The following is a 23,905-nucleotide window of genomic DNA, read 5'->3' on the forward strand; positions in this document are numbered from 1 at the left end:
ACCAAATGCTTAGAACTGTGTGCATGATATGTGACACTGCAAACAAGAAGACTGGTGCTCAGAAATTTTCTGTGGCTTCACAGCCTCCTGAACGAAGCATACTTTCTTCAGTCAAGCAATCGAGGCAGCCTATAATCTGTCTGAAACATAACTTTCCAATCTTTCTTGTCACTTCTCACACATACCTTCTCGCAGCTCCTCCCAAAGCCTTCAGACTGTACAGAGAGGTCCAGGATTTTCTGCTTCTGGGCCTTTGCTCACGTGGTGCCCTTGGCCTAGAACACCCCTTCCACCCTTACCCTAGACCTGTCAAAACCCCCCGAATCCTCCCTGGGCTAGCTCTAACTCTACTTCCTCCATGAAATCTTTTCTGATGGTTCTGGCAATGAATTCCATATTAGTGGGCTTATATTGGAACCTGGGGCAAGGTAGACCTGGGCTCAATACCTAAATTCTGCCTTTAAATTGCTATGTGATCTTAAGCAAGTGACTTTACCTTTCTGAACTCTAGTTTCTACCATTTACAGAATGTCAAAAAAAATTTTTTTTTTTGAGACAGAGTCTCACTCTGTTGCCCAGGCTAGAGTGAGTGCCGTGGCGTCAGCCTAGCTCACAGCAACCTCAAACTCCTGGCTCAAGCAATCCTCCTGCCTCAGCCTCCCAAGTAGCTGGGACTACAGGCGTTCGCCACCATGCCCGGCTAATTTTTTATATATATTAGTTGGCCAATTAATTTCTTTCTATTTATAGTAGAGACGGGGTCTCGCTCTTGCTCAGGCTGGTTTCGAACTCCTGACCTCGAGCAATCCACCCGCCTCGGCCTCCCAGAGAGCTAGGATTACAGGCGTGAGCCACCGCGCCCGGCCAGAATGTCAAAATTTATGTAAAGAATCTAATACATACTATGTTTAATAGCAGCCATACTTATTTTTCTTCTACTCTCAGAATCATACTCAGCTTTGCACTAGAATTGTCTGTGGTTGCTCTGTCCTAATTTGGAAGCTTTGTGAAAGTCAGTAAAGTTTTTTATTCATCTTTATATCTTCTGTAAGCAGTGCAGGAACTGGTATATACTCTCACTAAATTTTACTAAATCAGTAATAGCTAATATGGGCCAGGCGTGGTAGCTCACACCTGTAATCCTAGCACTTTGGGAGGCTGAAGTGGGAGAATCTCTTGAACTCAGGAGTTCGAGACCAGTCTGAGCAAAAGTGAGACCCCGTTTCTACTAAAAATAGAAAAAATTAGCTGGCATGGTCGTATGTGCCTGTAGTCCCAGTTACTTGGGAGGCTGAGGCAGGAGGATCACTTGAGCCCAGGAATTTGAGATTGCTGTGAGCTAGGCTGACGCCATGGCATTCTAGGCCGGGCGACAGAGCATGACTCTGTCTCAAAAAATAAAAAAGTAAAAATAAAAGCTAATATGTATGAATCCTTACCATATTTTAGGCATAGTGCTAACCACTTTACACATGTCACTGATTTAAGCCTCATGACAATCTTGTAGGTCCTGTAATTTTCCATATTGTACAGACGAGGACCCTGAGGCTCTGGGAGGCTAAGTTACATACCAAGGTTACACTAAGCAAAGTTAAACTCTCTCTCAGTCTCTAGAATTTGAAATGTGGACTTCTGAAGGTGCAAGTGCTGGTGACATTTGCCAGTGTGAGGGCCTGGGGCTGAGTGGGGGGACACTTGCCAAGCAGAGGCCAACCAGAGAGCAAGAGTTCCTAGACTTTATGTTGAGCCACTAGAGATGGTTTCACAGGGAAAGCCAGAGAGAACTCCTTGGGGCAGAGCTGGGGCAATGGAAAACTCTAGATTTGGGCACAAAACTGGAAAATTCTATTATGTAACTGGTAGCCTGACAATAACATGCTTTTCCTCCCCACAGTTATTGCTTACAGGGCAAGCTTTTTAAGTCAAGGTTGGTTTCTGATGCTTTCATTCAGCTCATTTATTTAGGAATTGTGTGTTCTATTTCCAAACACTATAGTAATTCCCAACTCAGATCATTCTAGCACCTATAGTGCTAGAATAAGCACCTATAGCCTTCCCCTCAGTAGGGACACAGCCTCACACTTCACAGACCATTCACCAAGTGCCTCTGACAGAATCCCATATTCAAGCATCTTGCACATGCTGCCCTCTCTGCCCGGGTCACCCTTCTCTCTACCTCACTTCCTCCTGGTCCCTTCCCTATTCCTCCTGAAAAGTGCAAGTTACGCTCCAGGGAAACCTTCCCCCCACATCTAGGTCAGCTCCTTGTAACACCACACCTGCATTTGCCTACAGAACAGCAAACTCAGGTAGTACTTATCTGTCTCTGGCACTAGACTGTAAATCCCAAGAGGGCAGGCATAGGGACTACTTAACTCACCACTATAGCCCAGATCCTGCCAGTCCCAACATGCAGTGGGTAAAGCAAGAGCTCAATACAAAGGTATTGATGAATAGGCTCTGCGCTCACAGGAAGGTGAGCGTCAGAGATGCTGAATGACTTAGTTGAGATCACATCTCTAGGACACAGCAGAGCTGCACACCCAACATCTGCAAGGGCCACTGAGTAACCTGTTTCCTTTTTCTGCAACACCTGTGATTTTGGATAGAAATGCCATGATCATGATCACTACCATCTCCTGGGTAATGTCCACATCTCGAACTGAGAGGCTGGCTGGGATTTGGAGTTTAGAATAATCACCTACTTTCTCTATTTTACATTTTCACTGAAAAATAACTGCCAAAATGTATTTACTTCTATTTTAGAACATTTTATATATGAGAATTATGGAGAACTTTGGTAAAATATTAAGATTCTTTAATGTTTTAAAAATCATTTAAAGCTATCTTTTCTGAGAAAATGCCAGTATTAGATACAACTTAACTCTAAGAAAATGCCATTATTAGATACAAATTAGCTCTTTACTAATTAGTATTTTCTAAATATTGCAGGTATTTGATTTGGAAAGGGGTAACAGCTCATTATGCTAAAATGCCAATTACTAAAAAAAAAAAACCCACACTTAAGATTTTTACATTTTATGATGTTGGATTAAAACCAATTTAAAAATTACTATAACGTGACATATAATTTTTTACTGAGCAATTTCAATGCCAGCTGCTAATAAAGCATCTTAGCTGTAAATGATAATTCAGATGCTTTTAGATAAAGTGGTGCATAAATATGGCTGGAAATTGATTTAGCTTCTTACAGAAGCTACTGAAGAATGACATATTTTGTTTAATACACCAGCTAATGTAGTCCTAAAAGCTCAAACAAGTGCCAGTTCTCACTCCTAAATTTGCTGTGGGAGATTAATGAAAACTTTATATTTTGCTAAAATGTTAATAATGGGCAGATGAGATGATAGGATTTTAGTAGAGGTCTTAAAGCTATGGAATAACCAGCAAGGCTTGTCAATTTCCTTATATTAATTTTGTTTAAGACTTATACAGCTGGAGCTGGCTCAACACACTAATGCTTCTTGCACTGACCTCCTACTCTCTGACAGTGTAAATTCATATCCTATTTGAGGATTTAAGTCCCCCTGATACTTGGGTGAGTTCTGAGACTTGCCCCTGCTGACAAGGGGCGTGTCTTTTTATGATTGGAAGGGCAACAGCACCTGAGGGAGTAGAGTAGGATCAGTCCTGCACTCACTTCCAATTCATGTTGCTCACTCTAGAGCAGGTTATCTGCTAAATAAAAACAATTGCTGGTTTTGGAGTTCTGGTGACACCTCCAAAGTAGGCCCAGGAGTGCCGCTGCCATGAGGGGGCACATCTGTGGGTCTGTGCAATGTGCAGCTACTTCTCTCCCCATGTCAACAGTATGCTAGACCGTGGTGGACACTGGTGAGGATAAAGCAGACCTCCTGATCTGCAGGAACTTACAAACTAGCTCTAGGACAGAAAGGAAACAGTACAAGGGAGAAAGAAGTGCCCAGTAAATGGTGCACACAATAGACACTTTAAGAACAAATATTTGAAGCAAAGCATTATACCAAAAGCATGTTTTTGAACCAGAAAAGTTCTCTGACTTTGTATGTATAACTTTACTGTTTGTATCCTCTGGGAAGGAGTGAACCCAAACCACACATGAAAGATGCTTGGGATTGTACTATTTGCATATTAAAAATTATTACTGTACTATGAACTTTACATTAAGTACCCACTTCTATTCAAGGCAAGTTATTTTTAGCTACTCAAAGTGAAAAGTAGAGAAAACCAAGACATCTTAAAAATAAAGATACTAAAAACAAAACAAAAACCACTTCTTAAACTGTTAATTTAATTGAAATATAACCCTTTGATATTTTGTTGAATTAGCAATTAAAAAGGTCACAAGCAATTAAATGAAACAAAAGCCACATTGTGTTCATCTACATTAATGCTGAACTGGTCTTCTCGTGAATGACAAGACAAATTATAATGGTGCCTTCAAAGACTTCACAATATATTTTGTCAAAGTCAGGACTGTTAATGTCTATGTGCCATGGATTACCATAATGTATCGCGTCAAAACGCTCAAGCTGTAATAATTCCAAGATATATTGTGATAGATCAAATTTTGGGGTGGAGCCTAATAGTGACTTGAGCACCAGAGCTTAAATGGACTGATGACAAGGCTCTGGAAGAGTGCATTCTGTGTGGAACAGTTTGGGGGACAAGCAGAAAATCCAAGGAGGAAGCAGCTTAGCTCTCTGGAGTAACAAATCAGGAAGGAGGAACAGAGGAATAAAGCCTGGCAAAACAGGCCTACCCTGAGGGCAAAGGGAAGCAAAAGGTGAGGAAGTAGGCAGGTGGAGTCTAGGCATACAGCAAAGAAAGAGGAGGTACTGGGAGACAGCCAAAGGCTGGGAGGTGGTCTTGGGGTTTAATAACATTAGAAAGAAAAAAGGAATATAGAGTTCAGAGACATAGATTAAAACTCTAACTCTGATACTAAGGGTCAAGGCTAGGTCAAAACCTTGCCCAAGATTCCACAGTTAGGAAAGGAAAAGCTGGGACAGAGCCAGTGGATTCTGGAGTCCATGCTTCTTCCTCTCCTCCTTCCCTCAGGGGTGCTGAAGGCTGTTCCTGTCCTATCTCCCTCACCAAACTCCTACAAGCAATGGCCGGGTAAGAGACTGAGTTGAGTAACTACAAACTTAATCAGCTGTTCTCAGAGTGCAGTCTGGGAACCATGGTTGGAGGGGTGGCGGGTGAGGGCAGAATCCCCGAGACTCCTTTGGGGGGTCCATAATTTCCATACTATTTTCATAATAATAACAGTAAGACATTATTTGCCTTTTTCCTGCCCATTCTTTTACAAGTGTACAAAGGAATAAAAAGTTCATTGATATGGTTGATTCTGATTCCATACTGCAACTAACCTTTAAGAAACTATTCCTTGAATTTTGGTATAGTGATGAAAATTAATATCTATAATTATCTGAAAAGGCTACTGAAATACTCCTCCCTTTTCCAACAACATATCTGGGTTAGGCCAAATTTTCTTCATATACTTCAACCAACAATGTATTGTAACAAACTGGATACAGAGGCAGATATGAAAATCCAGGTATCTTTTATAAGCTAGAGATTATAGAAATTTACAAAAATATAAAATAGTACCACTCTTCTCATTATAAATTTTAAAGAAATTATAGTTATTTTTCATAAAATTTGTTTTTTATGTTAACATGTAATGGATTTTTTTTTAATCAATTAATAAATCTTAGTTTTTATTCCTAATACAATAAATAGATACAACCCAACAAGCAAAAACTCTTTGGGGTCCTCAGAGTATAAAGAGTTCCCTAAGACCAAAATGTTTGAGAATCATTGTCTTTATTGGTAATTATGCCATGTTTTCATTGTCCCTAATGTCTACTTGGATAATAATGGGACACAAAAGTGCAGGTACAGCTGTGTGTATGTGTTACAACCTGACAACAGATACACATATTATAAGAGTAACAGGATTATTTTCAGATGACCAAACCAAGCTAATTGTAACAAATACTGTTTTATAGTTTAAAAAGCGTTTTCATATATGTGATTTCACTGGAATTGAGGGAAACATTTAGAGATACATGACTTTCTTTCTCTCTCTCTTTTTTTTTAATTTTTTGAGACAGGGTCTCGCTCTGTTGCCCTGGGCTAGAGTGCTATGGTGTCATCACAGCTCACAGCAACCTCAAACTCTTGGGCTCAAACAATCCTCCTGCCTCAGCCTCCTGAGTAGCTGGGACTACAGGTGTACACCACCACACCCAGCTAATTTTTCCATATTTTGTACAGACAGGGTCTGACTCTTGCTCAGGCTGGTCTCAAACTCCTGGCTTCAAGCAATCCTCCTACCTTGGCCTCCCAGAGTACTAGGATTACAGGCATGAGCCACTGCATCCTGTCAATGACTTTCTTTCAAATAGGCATGAATCATTAACTAAAGGCACAGATGAACTAACTGGATATTATTGACAGATTTCCTGTATTCTTAGACACAAACTGCATGAGACTTTAAAATTCATTTTATGGTTCAATGAGTCTCAGACCAAGACTAAAGGACCCTGATCTCAATAGCTGTAAGTTGAAGCAACTCCTGTCTCCCTTCTCCAGAGCGATCTATGCCAACTTTAGAACTCAACCAGAAGATCAATGGGCTTTGTTACCTCCTCGCCTTTACACTCTCCACAGCACACCTGTTGACTGTTCCTTCCAAGCCAGCAGTCACCCAGCACCAACCATGCCAGGTTCTGTTCTGTGCTTCGTAAATTTAGGAGAATGGTAGGATTCCCAGGTGATGGAAAGGGGGGCAGGCAATCCACAGAGAAGGAGTATGGGAAAAAACATGAAGTCCACAGGGTGTGAGCACGTATATATGTTTGCCTTTGGCTGGAGTAAAGAGTTTGTGAAGGGGAGTGGTGAAAAACAAAATGTTGAGGCTGGGGAGAAAGAAGTTCTTCAAAGGTGTGGGCAATATCTAGCTCAGGACCCAGCACAAAATAAAACACTGTGGTGCCAGTAACTGAATAAAGAGTAAATAAATCCTCTCCTGTTCTACTCTATCTTGAAGTCTTATTGCTACTCCCCATACAGAACCACCCCTCTTGCTCCAGCCAAACTAGACTTACCTCAGGTTATACTATCTGGTCAGAATGTCCTTTACACTCTTCAAAATTTACACACTTTTGGGTCTAGTCCAGATGGAAGCTTTCCTGATGCCTCTCCCTATGGCCCTTTGTTGAAGGCTCTCCAGGACAAGTCTCTTGTATGATAACTGTCTGTACTCCCCTGTGGAGCAGGAGCTCCTTAAGGGCAGGAACATTCCACAGCATACTGTCTGTCACACAGTAGATGCTCAATTAATTCTATTGGTGGAATGAGGTTTCATGCAACACAGGTTGACCACAGTACCTGAGGTTTGTATATCATCCCTTGTGTTTACCTCAGTTAAGAGAACCTAACACACAAATCCTAGTTTTCCATTCAGACTGAGTTCATCGAGAACAGGAATCCTGCTTCAAAAACTACAATAGCAGGTAACATTTACTGAGTGCTTACTATGCCAGACACTTTGCTTGCATTTTAAATACATTATCTCATTTAATTTTCCCAATGCCCCTTTAAGGTAGATATTACCCTCTTTTTTTGGGGGGGGAATTTATGTACTTTTATTTAGAAATATCTAAAATGGATTCAGATGGATTAACATTATCAAACAATCACACACGTCTAACTATGATTTTAATACAGTATGATACAATATGAAAATAAAAATAGTACATTTAACTTTTAAAATGTTTAAAACTACTCACTTATTTACTACTACAAAATATTCATTCTTTAGGATTAGAAATTTCTAGGATTATCACATGTGTCATGAAGTACATATTTAAAAGGCAGAAGCTAAGCAATTGGAAGCTACAAAACTAAATATCCAAGTTATTTTCACATTTATAGTATGTGAAAATAAGTCTCATATCCAATAATTCAATACATAATCTATTATGCTTTTGAAATAAACTTATCACTGACCTTCCCGTTGGAAGGACACTATAGAATACAAGATGTTTTAAAATGGCATCCCAAAGTATAGGAGCACCTTATTAACAATAAAGAATATGCCTTTTAGGGCTGTAATAATAATTTAAAAACAATAATCAATGAGGTATATTTGTTGCTGATCATTTATTTGTTAATAAGCTCATCCTGTTGAAGGACTCTTTTCCATCTTCTTCTTCACAGGTACTTTTGCACCTTCACGTGAGTTAACATGCAAGTTCTCAGGTTATTTGACTGAACAAACCTCCTGATGCAGCCGTCACAGGGACACACAAAATGCCTCTCCCCAGTGTGGATGCGCACGTGTGTACGCAAATTGAAGTCCAGGGAAAAGCGCTCTTCGCATCCTTCAAAAGTGCATTGATACGGCTTCTCTCCGGTATGAACCAGGAAATGTCTCTTAGTTTGGAGCTCTCAGCAAACGCCTTCCCGCATTCTGCGCACACGTGGTCTCAGGGAGCATGAACGAGCAGGTGCTTTTTCAGGGCAGCTGTGTTCCTCAACTTTTTGCGGGCAGCCACTCTGAGGACAAGGGATGGTCTGTAGATAATCTTTATTTTTGGGGGGCTTCTTTCTAACAAATTCTGCGAGGTGTTTAGGATCTGATAAGTCAACAGCAGGTATTCCTTCAGGTGGAAGCTTCTTGCCTGTCATGTACTCCAAATACTCAAGTGAATTCACTTCATCAATCTCTTGGAGAAACTCTTATATAGCCCCATTTCATTTACTCTAAGGAACAGGGCAGAAAGGAGCTTGCTTCAAGAACCTGTTGAGGAGGCTCTTGGTCTGGTCCTTCCTTTAGGTATTCTAAGGACTTAAAAAGTGAGTCCTCTTCCAGGATGGGTTCACAGAACTCACCTCTTATGCATTCTATTGTAGCAGTCGGGGAAGACTTCCTCTTCAAGAGCTGGAGGGCTAGTCTCAGAACACACGTTGCCATCGTGCATGGCCCATGCTGTGCTGACAGGTTCCACTTCTGCCTGCTGGGCTTGGCTGGGCTTGGCTTGCCTCAGTTTGGCCCTACTGAGGGCTTTTTTACCCACACCTTTCCAGCCACTTGTCTTTGCCCTTTTCTTCAGTTGCTGGCTCATGTTGTCTTGCCTGCTTCCTTCTTGAAGGTTTGCACCAGGATATATCAATCACTTCCAGGTAGTAGTGATCTGGGTAAGTCATCTTCACCAAACACCTGCTCTGCTGGATTGTAAGTTCTGTGAGGGTCAAGGTCTCATCTGTTTTGTTGACCACACATCCTAGCACTTAGTGCCTTTGCCCGTGCCACCTCGGTGCATGCGAGGACCTGCTATCTCATCCCTTCCCCCTAGATATTACCCTATTTTTACAGAAGAGAAAAACAAGGCTCAGAATGTCATCCTGCTAGTGCAGTCATACAATTAGGGCAAGCTCAGCTAGAAATTGAACCCAGGTCTGCCTGATTCCAAATTTGTGCACTTAACTACCACATAACCTCTTTGAGTAAAGTGTTCCTTAGATGAGCTAGAGAGGTACAACTCCACGGGCCATAAGAATATCTGAAGAGAACACAATCATGCCGGGCCCTGGCAAAACAAAGAAGTCAGGGTAACCTAACTCTTTCCACTCCTTCAGTAAGTCTCAGAGCTGGATGCCTAAGTGAGTCATGGAGAAAAAAATCTTCCTTAGCTCTCTGCATCCATCACATTTTTTTTTCCAGGGGCCTTTTAAGTCCCCAAAGACTCATAAGCCCAAAACTTCTCTTCTATTAAACACTTCCCTTCAGCTACTAGTCATTTTTGCTGGTCTCTAAAAAACAATCAATAGATGATATACTATAACACATACACACAGGCACACACACAGACGCTCATGCCTACCTGCCACTCTGCAGTAATCTCTTTAAAGCCAACAGGATCACACAGTAGGATATACCCTTCATTAGAATCTGCCATGCCACCACCAGGGCAGGGATCTTTGCTGTCAGTGCTTAATTGATTAAACTCTTGGAGCCAGAGCCAGCCAGGATAGAGGACTTTCCACATGGAGGTTTCAGACCCCTCTCAATAAATCAAGGTAATCTTGTTTGATGAGGTGATCAGAAAGAAACAGCTTCAAGTTTATAGAATTTCTAACGAGCAGCTCATGGAAGGGGCTCTGCATTCTAGACCCTGCCTATCTCTCATCTTTCAGCACTCTCTCCCTCACTCATTCCATTCCATTCATTCATTCCCAAATATGCTGAGCTCCTTCTCATCCTAAGGCAGTCCCTCAGCATGGAACATTCTTCTCTTACTCATTATCTAACTGCTTTTTCTTCTTCCTCAATGAAGCCTTCTACTAGTAATCCCATCAGCTCTGGTCCCTGCTCTCCACTCTTTGTAGGACTGATCACAACTGTGGGTTCCATGATGTAGGGGCTGGATCTCCTCCACCTTCCAAGTACCAACATAGTGGCTGGCCCAGAGGAAGGCTCAGTCAAGCTTTTGGGGATGCCTGAATAAATATATATCCAAAGTGAATCCAACTACCCTTTAGGCAGCAGTCCCTAATCTTTTTGGCACCAGGGACTGGTTTCATGGAAGACAATTTTTCCATGGACAAGGGTGGGGGATGGGGGATAGTGATGACGAGCCATGGATGCAGCTGTAAATACAGATGAAACTTCGCTCGCTCACTCACTGCTCACCTCTTGCTATGGGGCCCGGTTCCTAACAGGCCAGGGACTAATACCAGTCCTCAGCCCAGGGGTTGGGGACCACAGCTTTAGAGAATGAAGCATGATCATTTAAGGGTCTGGACCAATGGTTCATTACAGATTTACTTAGAAGTTAGACTCCTGACAGAATTCCCATTACTTCCTTTTCCTCCAATATGCCTTTGTCCATTTTCAAACCCCAGGGGAGACCCTGTCTCTAAAAAAACATCAAAAAACAAAAAACAAAAAAACAAAGCATAAGAAAAGTAATGGGGGCTTCTAAGGAGTCCGGCATTTTTGACAATTTACATGGCAAAATATCTAAGAACTATAACATCTGATCAGCACCACAGTGTCCATCTCCCTGACTCCAGAGTCAGAGAATGAGGGCACATATGCTGAAAGAAAAACTCACCTCCCATCCCGAGTTGCTGCAGAAATGTCACCTGATGCATTACCAAACCATTAGTCAAGACCTGCAGGGCAAATTCTGGGACTAGGAGTCTACCAGAAGGATGCAAATCTCCATGCCCTCACTTAGAGCCCAGATAGGGTTTGTGGCTCATCAAACATGTTTCCTTACTGCTCTAATGTACCAGTGTATCGCTTAATGAAAGTTCTTAATTGTAATTCAATTAATTACATACACAGAGTCCCCAATTACGTTTTCCAATAAGACATTGGCTGTGGTACAGGTCTAAATGCACTTAACCAATTTTAATATATTAAGACCAATTTCCCTTGAATACTAATTACTACCTAATGATAAAATGAAAAGGGGGGAACTTTTAAGAAAGGGGGAGAGTGAAAAATGCAATTCACGTGGAAGTTCTCGGCCTACCTCACACAATTCAGGCACTCATTACTGAAGAAGGAGGTGTGGACAGGACACAAGTTTGCTTCTAGTAAAGGTCAGCATAGCTCTTTGCCCCAAGTATCAGCTACCCTCAGTGCTGGCCATTGCTCAAAGGGGCCTGGGGGAAGTCTAAGAGGCTAGAGGGAAAACAGGAATAACAGGGACTGAAAAGGCCACCATACACATGCTCAGACAAGCTGTGGTTCCTCTGATAGGCACTTGCTCTCCGTGTCTCAGGCACACAGACACTCAGCAATGGCCAACACTTATACAGTGCATTGAGCATATTAAAAGCACATGGTGGGCTGGGCACAGTGGCTCATGCCTGTAATCCTAGAACTTTGGGAGGCCAAGGTGGGAGGATGGCTTGAAGTCAGGAGTTCAAGATCAGCTTGAGTAAGAGCAAGACCCAATCTCTACAAAAAATAGAAAAATTAGCCAGGTGTGATGGTACACACCTGTAGTCCCAGCTACTCGGGAGGCTGAGGCAGGAGGATTGCTTGAGCCCAGGAGTTTGAGGTTGCTGTGAGCTAGGCTGACACCACTGCACTCTAGCCTGGGCAACAGAGCAAGACTCTGTCTAAAAAACAACCCTCCCAAACCAAAAAACAACAAAAAACCACCCCCCAAAAAAATGATGGGGGAAAAAAAAAGCACATAATGAACTCCAATCTCATTTACTTGTTTCAACAGTCTAATCCTCACAACAGCCTTATAGGGTATGAACTGCCATCACATTTTACAGATGGGGAAATGAGGCCCACAAAGGTGAAGGACTTGCCCAAGGTCACACAGTGGCTCCAAACATCTTGCCTTTCCCTCTACAACACACTGCCAAACTGGCCCAAATTAACCAGACAGAAAGAAGTAGATGCACAGCATTCTTCTGTTGGGGATGCTTCTTGTTCATTTCAATTCTGATAGTGTGCCGCAAGCAGGGAACTATTATGCAATATCAACTTTAAAAAACCCTCACCCATATAGAAAACTATTTAGACAGACATATAACTGGCTTTCGGCAATATATCAACCTACAATATGTACAATGAACACCACAAGCCATTTCTATTTTTGTAAATAGAGTTTATTTGCATGATCACATTTTCTTCTGTATTTGAAGTGTGCTGTTGTGATATAATAAAAGAGGTCTAAAGCCCTGGTATTTAAGTCACATGATAGAAATTGGAGAGATTAGTGATTTGTAACTGAAGAAGGCAAACCTCCAGAAGCACACTGGAACCACCAGGGAGTCTCCAGGGCTGGCAGAGTGCACCGACAGAGGAAGAACCAGCCTAGGATAAACAAGCTTCGCAAAGAAGATCTGGAAACATACCAGGACAAAGCCAGTATTTATTCTCTCTCTACACTTGCTATTTTCCCCTCTCTCGCTATTTGGTAGTGGTGGTGGTAGCCCAACAAGGAAACCCCTACACACAAAGATGCTCACTCAAACCCAAATTCTACTTAAAAGCCATCACATACTTGACTCTTGAAGCCACAGTGCTCAGGAGGTCCCCTCTACCAGAGGGAACGTGCCAGGCCTGATCACAGACACTGGGACTCCGCAGAGGGGACTCCGACCTGGGTCCTGTCCAGTATGTGTGGGGTCACAGTTCAGTGTGAGAGTGAGCAAATCCATTCAGGGGAGTCAGTGATCAGAGAGGAATACGGAGAAAGACTCTAACTGAGCCCAGGCAGTAGCAGCCAGGTGGTCTAAGAGGCTTCTAGGAGTTGCCTCCTCTCCTGGATCTTCAAAGGGAAACCAAAGGAGGAAGATGAGGGCTCTCAGACTGAAACCCACAGCTGTTCTCCCTTACTGCAGTCCACTCATCTGGGTGATCACCCACCTGGTGAGTTTAGGCCCTTTCTCAGTATAACCTTAAATAAAGGAAATTAAGAATTTCAATAAGGTAGTGAAATAATGGAAGATCTTAAGAATCCTGGGAATCTCCTTCAAAAGGAAAGGAGATCAAGGGAGGTTACACTGATGTTTAAAGAACTCAAGCCACTTCTACAACAACTGCTATTTAGGAAATAAAATAATTAGATTCAGCTTTTTCACTAGACTTAATGGAAAAAAAGGCACAGTTTTCCAGGCCCTTCATTACTGTCCATGTGACATTAGCAAATCACTTTACCCCTCTGAGCCTTAGTTTCTTCTTCTATAAAATAAGGATGATGACCACACTGGCAAAAAAGGTTGGTGTAGTAACAGTTCTTATATATCTCATTCAATCCTCACAAAACCTTTGTGACATAAATCCAACTATTTACGCAGGAAACTGAGGCTCAGAGAGGTGACATGATTTATCCGATATCAGAAGCTGCAAGTGGTTCACCCAAGGTCTGTTTGATTCTAATAACTGTGCTATAAGCACTATGCTGAATGGTAGACTAGTGAGTGATAAAACAGAAAGACAGTGTCTGACACTTTGTTGGTATTCCATAAAGCCAGTATAATTTCAGTTCTATTTTGGCCTGGATAATGGGAAATTCCAGAGTTTCTCTCTTAAAGCTGTAGTAAGAATAAATTGGTTCAAGCAGCACCTGTCTTCTAAGGACCTGGATGGGCTACCCACATATGTTTGGTGGGAAAGGTCACTGTCAACACTTGGCAGAAAAGGAAACTAAGGCTCAGTTTGGTGCCAGGATTTATATAGGAGCTTGGACAAGAATGGAAGTCTTCTAATGTTACATCCTCTCCATAATGTACTTATGCTTCCTTCTGGTCTGATTCCAGCTTCTAGCAGACAGTTGGCTGAAGGATGTAGTAGATTATCACACAAGAATCCAAACTGGAAAGCTCAAGGACTTTGGCTTGTCATTTTCTTATTTAGGCTGAGATCCAAGCACAAATGTTAGCTCTCAGTCCCTAGGCAGAAACTCTTGTCTTATCAGCTTCATTTGCAAGCTTCTTTCTCACAGTATATAAAGAAAATTGTCATCAGCATTCTTGGGATTGAAAATCTAACTTGTATTACTGACAATCTCAGCGTGGATTCTGGAATCAGAAAAACTTAGAATTTTGGTTCTATGACTCATTGGCTGGCTAACTTTGGGCAAATCATAGCCTCTCTTCACAATACGAACAGTATCTTGTAGGGCAGTTAAGAAAATTATAAAAGAAAGCATTTGTAAAATCTCTAGCACAATGCCTTATAATAGTAGGCCTGAATAAATTTTTTTTTTTGAGACAGAGTCTCTCTCTGTCACCCTGGATAGAGTGCAGTGGCATCATCACAGCTCACTGCAACCTCAAACTTCTAGGCTCAAGCGATTCTCCTGTCTCAGCCTCCCAAGAAGCTGGGACTACAGGCATGTGATACTATGCCTGGCTAATATTTTCTATCTTTTTGTAGGGACAGGGTCTTGCTCTTGCTCAAGATGATCTTGAACTCCTGGCCTCAAGCAATCCTCCTGCCTTGGCCTCCCAGAGCGCTAGGATTACAGGTGTGAGCCATTGTGCCTAGCCTGAATAAACAGTTTTTAAAAACTTCCTCTCATGTGGTTGACATAAAATGTTTGCCCCATTCCTCCTTGGAAGAAAAACTGAAAGAGTTATATTCACTCTTATGGCAAACAGTCTTCACAAACAAATGGCTTTATTTATAAAGTATACATCCATTCTGGGACACCCAAACACATTTGCTGGAAAGCACCCTCCTTCTAAGTTCTCTGGTCCTATGACACAGACTTACAGACTTGCTCCGCCACCCTATTCTCTTTTCTTCTCCACTCCAGATCACTCCCCTCTCCTCACGGGATCTGCCAGTTCTATGATTCCAGACCTCCACACCTCTGTCCCATCTGCTAGATCAGCCACAGATTGCTGCTCTTTCACTATTTATTAATTACAGTTAACATTTATTGAGTACTTACTATATGCCAGTCACTGTTATAAGGGCTGTATGATTATTAAAACTCACTGAATCCTATCAACCTTATGAGGGCAGATAAACTACCCAATAGAGGTTAAATTATCCCACATCACATAGCTAAGTAAGTGACAGGGTCAGACTGTGAACTGGGGCAGCTTGGTTTGAAAGCACATTCTCTTAAGTACTGCATAATACATGATCATAATTTAGTTCATATTTAAAATGCCTTTAAGGATAGTGAGCTGGTCCTGATCAAAGACATCAACAGAAATAAAAACGAAAAATCCTATTTTTGAAATATTTTTCTTTTTCTTAATCCAACTTTTTTTTTTGAGACAGAGTCCTGCTCTGCCACCCTGATTAGAGTGCAGTGGCATCATCATAGCCCACTGCAATGTCAAACTCCTGGGCTCAAGTGATCTTCCTGCCTCAGCTTCCCAAATAGCTGGGACTATAGGTGTGTGCCACTACACCCAGCTAATTTTTTCTATTTTTAGTAGAGATGGAGTCTCACTCCTGCTCACGCTGGTCTCGAACTCCTGAGGAGCTCAAGAGATCCTCCCACCTCTGCCTCCCAGAGTGCTAGGATTACAGGCGTGAGCCACTGCGCCTGACCCATGGTCTTAGTTTACTTGTGTGACCTCTGTAAGCCTTGGCATCCATATCTTGAAGGGTTTGCAAGATACTTGGAGTTCTTACACTCTGAGTCAAAGTCACCGTATAAATGAAAGAAGCCCTGACCAGCACTTACAAAGAGCGATAGGTAGTCAATGGTTTAAAATCAATGAAATATAATTAGTCTTTGTAAAATGGAAGTAAATTACAGAAACAATTTATTCTTTTTATAGAAAAAGCTTGTTTTTTTATGTTAAATCATTTCAGTGATGTCAGGGTAGAAAAAGCTTTTTAAAAAAGTTTTTTTTTAGTAGAAATTCCAACTAAGAACCATACATTGTTCTTCAATAGCTACCTATTAAGAAGTTGAATTGAGGTGGGGTGTGATGGATCATGCCTGTAATCCTAACACTTGGAGGGCAAGTAGGGAAGATTGGTTAAAGCCAGGAGTTCAAGACCAGCTTAAGCAAGAGCGAGACCCCATCTCTACAAAAAGTAGAAAAATTAGCTGGGCATGGTGGTGCATGTCTGTAGTCACAGCTACTTGGGAGGATGAGGCAGGTGGACCACTTGAGTCCAGGAGTTTGAGGTTGCAGTGAGCTGCACTCTAACAGGGGTGATAGAACAACACCCTGTCTCAGGGAAAAGAAACCAAAAAAACCACGTTCATGCTTAGAAGTGGAGTAAGAACTACAGCCCAGATTTCAAAGCTTTATCCACCAATCCTCACAGCTTCTCTTTCCTAATGTAAGAAAGTTGGGCTCATTAACAACAACAACAACAACAACAACAAAACAACTGAATTTGAAATCATAATATACTGTGTAATACTGTGCAGCAGTTTAAAGAATAGGTGAATTTATATGTAGAATAATATGTGGATTAATGTGGAATAATTTCTACACTATACCGTTAAAATGATAAAACGAAGATGTAGAACACTAATGATATTTTGCTATCATTTGTGTTTTTAAAGGGAGAGGAATACAAATGTGTATGTTTACACACACACACACACACACACCCACACACACACACACAGAATATGCTTCCATATGCATAGATGATCCCTGGAAAAACATGGAAGAAACTAGGAACAACTGCCATTTCTGGGAGGGGAATTAGGAGATGGAAGAAAAAAGACTTAGTTTCTACTATAGATACTTTCATTATCTGAAAATTGTTTTACATGTATGCTACATATCCAAAAAATTTATGAAGATGCTAATAAATAGTGCTTTATCTTATTTGTATAATAAATAGTCAGTATTTTGAAACAGAATCCACTACAAAGTTACTATTTGTGAATTAGTTCCTCAAGTATGTTTAAGGTGAGTCTTTAAAGAATAAAAGAAAATGACAGGGTGAGAGAGAGTGATTATTCATTTCTGTCAGGTAAAAAAAACTCAGATTACCACGCTACAAAAGGGTGTGTTAGTATAACATTTCCTTTGGCACACCATGGTGTGCTACTATGAATAGTTTGAGATTTCAAGTGTCCCAAGGATTGTTACACTAAGAGATGTTTTTACTATATAATCTTTATGTATGTGAACTTGCCCTTGTTTCCTGTTTGCTCTTTCACCTTAGAAAGTCATGCATACTCACATTAGAAACTCTGGAAAGAACAAGTATTTAAGAGGAAGGAAAATGAATTACCCAGAATCTTGCCAATCAGAGACTGCAACTATTAATATCCTCCTTCCAATTTTTCTTCTATACTTTTTGTTTTTACATAATTGGGATGAGTCTATGTTGACATATTTTCCCCTTAATGCTATTTTTCTTATTATGAAACTGTGATAAACACAACTTTTAATGGCTGAAAAACATTCCACATCTACTGAGATGATTTTTCTCCTTTTAATATGTTATTGTGGCAAACTATATGGACTGGGTTTTTCTAATGTTAAATCAAATTTGTACTTCTAGAATTAACCTAACTTGGTAATGCTATATTATTCTTTTAATGTAATGCTGGATTCAGTTTGTTTATATTTTGTTTAGGATTTTTACATCTATATTTGAAAGATTGGCCTGAAAATTTTCTGTGTTATATGGTCTTCCCTGGGGTTTGGTACTAAGATTATGACAGTCTCTTAAAATAAACTGGACGGTGTAACCTCTTTTTCTATTCTTTGGAATAGCTGATGTAAAATGGGAGTTTTTTTCTTCCTTGAGTGTTTGGTAGAACTAGCCAGTAGTGAAGTGGGTCTGGATTTTCTTTGTGTGAAGGTTTTTAATCACTAATTCAATTATTCAAAATAGTTATGAGAATATTCAGGTTTTTTATTCTTTTTGTGTCAATTTTGCTAAGTTGTCTTTTTCTAGGAATTTGTTCATCTACACTTTCAATATTTTTGGTATGATTTTTCAAGTCTTTATTATCTGTTTAATGGCAGGATCTATAGTGTATCTCCTTTTCATTCCTATTACTATTTGTATTTCTCTATAATTTCTTGTCCCTGTTTTTGATCCATTTCATTAGAAGTTTATTGATTTTATTAGTCTTTCCAAAGAACCAATTCTTGCTTTTGATGTTTCAAATTTTTTTTTTTTTTACGAAACAAAACAGAGGCATCAAAATTTCTATCTCATTAATTTCTGCTCTTATCTTTATTGCTTCCTTTCTTTTGCTGTCTTTAGGTTTCTTTTTCTGCTTCTTTTCTAATTTCTTGAGCTGAATGCTTAGCTCATTCCTTTTCAGCCTTTCTTCTTTTATAATATACGAATTTGAAGGCTGTAAAATTTCCTTTAAATAATGCTTTAGTTATATCCCCAAATTTTCGTATGTAGAATTTTCATTATCTTTCAGATAAAACATTTTCTGATTTCCATTATTATTATTAAACCACAGGTTCAGAAACTTTATTTCTCAATTTCCAAACATATGCAGATTCTCTTGTTGCCTTTTTCTTGATTTCTACTCTAATTTCATTGTGATCAGAGAACAAACATATCACATATGATTTCAATCCATTGATATTTAAGACTTACTTTATTACCTGGTATATGGTCCATATTGGGATATGTTCATGTGTGATTGAAAGAAATATGTATTCTGCAGTTGTAGGTAAAATATTCTCTGTCCATGTCTATGAGACTAAGTTTAATGGTTTTTCAAATTTCTATATTAATTTTTTAAAAATATATTTGTTCTTTCAATTACTCAGAGTTAAGAATCTCTCTCCATAATTGGAAATTTATATAATACTTTTCTTAGTAATTCTTCAGTTTTGCATTATACATTTTGAGGCATATACATTTAGAATTGTTAAATTTTCTGAGTATATAGAACCTTTTGTCATTATGAATGCTTTTTATGTCTAAAAATGTATTTCGGCTCATGTTAATGTGGCTAAAACATACTTACTTAAAACTTTCAGTGTCTTTGTTTTGGATATTTAAAAAAAAATTCAGCCTGATGACCTTTTAAAAAAAGAAAACTAAAACATTTAATTCACTTACCAATACATTTTAATTTAAATCTACTATCTTACTACATGTTTTCTATTTGTTCTCCTTTGGGGAATCTCTAACCCTGGCACACCCTGGATTTCTTTCATCAGGGCAAAAGCAGTCCTAGGTATTGATCTCACCTCTTTTGCCTCAATCTTCCCTCAGATAAAGGCCATTGGTTCTTTTCCATGTTGTGCTCTTTCATGACTTTAGCATGATGATTTGCCTTTTTTTTTTTTTGAAACAGAGTCTCCCTCTGTTGCTTGGGCTAGAGTGCCTTGGCACGATCATAGCTCACTGAACCTTAAACACCTGGGCTCAAGTGATCCTCTTGCCTCACCCTCTTGAGTAGCTGGGACTACAGGCACATGCCACCACATCCGGCTAAGTTTTTAAATTTTTGTAGAGACAGGGTCTCACTAAATTGCTCAGGCTGGTCTCAAGTGATCCTCCCACCTCAATCTCCTAAAGTGCTAGGATTACAGGCATGAGCTGCCACACCCATGCGTGGGGTGTTGGGGTCCCCACAGTCTACAACTAGTTATAAGTACCTTATGTAAATAAATGTAGAAATAAAAATCACTGATTTCCAAATGGCCCAAGAAATTCAAATAAGTAGTAAACATTTGTGAAAAATTTCATCCCTATCAACAATCTAAGATAAGACCATTTTGGCTGGGCGCAGTAGCTCACGTCTTGTAATCCTAGCACTCCGGCAGGCCGAAGTGGGAGGATCCCTTGAGGTCAGGAGTTTAAGACCAACCTGAGCAAGAGTGAGACCCTGTCTTTACTAAAATGTAAAAAAATTAACCAAGTATAGTGGTACAGGCCTGTAAGCCCAGCTGCTTGGAAGGCTGAGGCAGGAGGATCGCTTGAGCCCATGAGTTGGAGGTTGCAGTGAGCAATGATAACGTCACTGCACTCTAGCCCAGGCTACAGAGTGAGACTCTGTCTCAAAAGTGAATGAATTAATAAATAAGATAACATTTTAAAGCAACAATGTAATACTTTCCACCTATCAAAAATACTTCAAAAAGAATCTTCACTGCTAGCCAGGCATGGTGGTGCCTGCCTGTAATCTCACTGCTAGGGAGGCTGAGGTGGGAGGATTACTTGAGCCTAGGAGTTTGAGACCAGCCCAGGCAACAAAGCAAGACCCCACTCCCCAAAAATAAATACATAACATTTTAAAAAGAATCCTCACTGCTGGGGAGAATAGAGGGGGAACAGACATACTTAAATACGAGGGACTGTAGTACAACTTAGTATGATATAATATACCAGAAAGTATCAAGAGACATAAAAAATGCTTTCCCCAGTATTTCTGCTTTTGGAACTATATATTGAGAAAAGATCTAAAGTGCAACAAAGATTTATATATAATGATAGCTTTCACAGTATTATTTCTAATACCTTTGTAACACTGGAAAAGTAGTCAGATAACTTATGGTATATCCCTATATTGGATAATTAAGCAGGGTTTCACTTTCTGTTAAAGGTAAACTAAGTGATTTTAACCAACTCTCCCACTGAAGATAACTTAAAAAGCTGATTAAAATAAAATGGCCCATGCCTGTAATCCTAGCACTCTAGGAGGCTGAGGCGGGAGAATTGCTTGAGTTCAAGAGTTCGAGACCAACCTGAGCAAGAGCGAAACCCTGTCTCTACTAAAAATAGAAATATTAGCTGGGAGTCATGGTGTGTTTCTATAGTCCCAGCTACTCAGCTAGAGGATCACTTGAGCCTAGGAGTTTGAGGTTACGGTGAACTATGATAACACCTGTACTCTAGCGTGGGCAACAGAGTGAGACTCTGTCTCAAAACAAAACAAAAAAAGATCTACCATTCAGTCATCATTCAGTCTATATTTACTGAGCTCCTGCAGTACACTGTCTATAGTGGGTTGCGAAATTAATGAAGGGCAACCTGGTATGGGTCAGGGACACCCTCACGAACCTGACAATCTAGTGAGGGAGATAGACATCAAACAATCATTCAGAAAAATATATAATTATAAATAGAAATACATGCAATGGAGAAAAAGTAGTATGCTCTATGGCAGATTATTAATATAAGAGCCCCCCAAATGAGGGACAGATCAAGTTTAAGTAATGGGGGACAAGGAGATCATGATGGCCTCTCTAAAGATGTGACATTTAAACTGAGATGAAGGATGAGAAAGAGTTAACCAGAATGGAGAAAAGAGGTTCCAGGTGGAAGAAACAGCCTGTGTAAAAGCCCTGAAGCAGGAATAACCACAGACAGTCTGCTGCCATAATCGCAGTTTTCACACATCACTTGCCCCTTGAGTCGGCGGGAGTACAGAGGAGAGGATGGCAAAAACTCACAACTTGGAAACTCTGAACAGACAGAATGAACGAAGTTAAGTAAGTAAGTTCTCAACATAGCACAAGAAATCACTACATTGCCTCCCATAGGATATGCAAATAGTTAAAATGTTCTAAAACTTGATGTCTGAACAATGATACTGACAGTTGCTTTTATACAAAATATACTTTGCCTCAGAAAAGGCCTCTTATTTCTAACATCTTTCCAAGGATGCTCCTAACATAGGAAGACGTAATTTAACACAAAAACATTAATCACAGAGTGAGTGAAACAGGATGCAGACCCTACCAAGAAGCACAAAATCAATCATTTCACTTTGGGATGCACTTTTGGCAGGAAGGCTGCAGTCTTCCTTGGAACACAGTCACTTCCACTCTGCCTAGGGAAGCCAGATCAGTGAGAAGTCCCAAACACATGACTGCTAAGCAAGTGTGCAACGGACAAAGCAGGCATGAAGCGAGGTGGCCAACGTACTGTTCTCGCGGACGAGGCAGAACTCCCACGCGCTCTGGCTCTCCAAAGTGCTCTCCAGGTCAACGGCGACATTGGGCTCACTCTGCTTCTCTAGGCGGTACTGAGGGCCTGGAAGATCAAAGAGGCAGGAGGAGGAGGAACTCTGAAACAGTGAATTTAACATTTAAAAAACACCACATACTGGAGAAAAGCTCAGGAAAATGCTGAAGTCTGTCTTGAGGGTCTAGCTATCCATGATGGAAGAGTTTGGGTTTTTTTTCCACACGGTTCCACATACTCGTCTGTTCTATTATTAGGTCCGTTTCCATTCAGTTCTCCCCCAAACCACGTGAAAGGTAAATGACCTTCCAGTTACACTGACCTGGAGTCACACATGGCTATACCGTTTCTCAGATAAGAGCTTCCTCTCCAAACTCTTTTTTCTAATATGTGAGAATACTTATACCTTGAAGAATTACTGTGAAGATCAGAGGTGATATAGGAAAAATACTGATTAGAAAGGTACCTGCCTTATGGGAGGCACTCCTATAATAAAGGTAGTTATTAATAATTATCATTATAACATAATAAATAGTCAATGATAATCAAGAATAAGGTATGTTGAGAACTCCAATATGACAGTTCAAAAAAAAATTTAAAAATAGGCAAGGTTAAAAAATATATTGGTTTGGGGGGAGGGGGGGAAATGGGCATTTATTGAAACCTTAAAATCTGTACCCCCATAATATGCCGAAATAAAAATATATATATATATATATTGGTTTCTGGGTTATGGTGATGGAAAGACAGTAGGGGCTAATTCACATTTTTGTTGAAATATTTATGGAAACCTAAGAGACACAGGTTCTATGGAAACCTAAGAGACACAGGTTCAATAATACTGGAAATCAGGAATATTAGCTACCTTGGCTCTACACAGAAGGTTCCAGCAGGCCTTAATAAAACACTGGGGCATTTTATACATTTATTCATGTATTTCTTTGTCAACCCAAATGACAATCTTGTTTTTCTTAGATAACACCTAATAGGTCCAATGATCAGATTCAAAAGACTGTGCCTGTGATTTGTTAACGGTTATTGTAAAGATTTGAGGCATAAGAAACTGTCTCGTGTCTTATTATTTTGACTGTGAAAGGCATGTTTGGTCAGACAGAAGGAGAGGTGTGAGAGATCTGAGGAAAGCATCAGAGGCTGTGTGGGGCTCCCAGGCGGAACACGTATTTTTAGATATGTTCTTCAGATGTTGTCAACTTGTTGATTATTCACATCCAGTACTTCTCCTTCATCAGTCTGAGGCATTTCACTCATTTCCAGCCGTTCTCCCCCATGTTCTATGTTCATCTGTAGCACTGTAGAGATTCATTTCAGTATCACAGTGTATTTGATCTTTTCTGTTATCGGGTATTCACGAGTACTTGAGCCAATTCTCAGAGTTCTCACATACATACAAGTCCTTTTTATACTATTTAAAGCTTTTAAATCTTCACTAAGTAAACAAATGGTCAAAACACAACTATTTGCTCAGAAGGCTACACATTCTTTTAAAACTCTAATATA

At 40.2% G+C, this 23,905-nt stretch overlaps 1 protein-coding gene and 1 pseudogene across 1 annotated transcript in view; both read right to left on the minus strand.

The window, feature by feature from the left end:
• Positions 1-23,905, minus strand: part of MAPKAP1 (MAPK associated protein 1) — a 221,129-nt gene that overhangs the window by 46,632 nt on the left and 150,592 nt on the right. The window contains 1 exon segment of the mRNA XM_020289475.2: positions 22,349-22,456. Coding sequence (XP_020145064.2) covers positions 22,349-22,456 — 108 coding nt within the window.
• On the minus strand, positions 125-22,292 carry LOC142874319 (zinc finger protein 42 homolog; annotated as a pseudogene).

Source organism: Microcebus murinus, chromosome 12, assembly GCF_040939455.1.
Source record: "Microcebus murinus isolate Inina chromosome 12, M.murinus_Inina_mat1.0, whole genome shotgun sequence".
Classification (NCBI taxonomy): Eukaryota; Metazoa; Chordata; class Mammalia; order Primates; family Cheirogaleidae; genus Microcebus; species Microcebus murinus.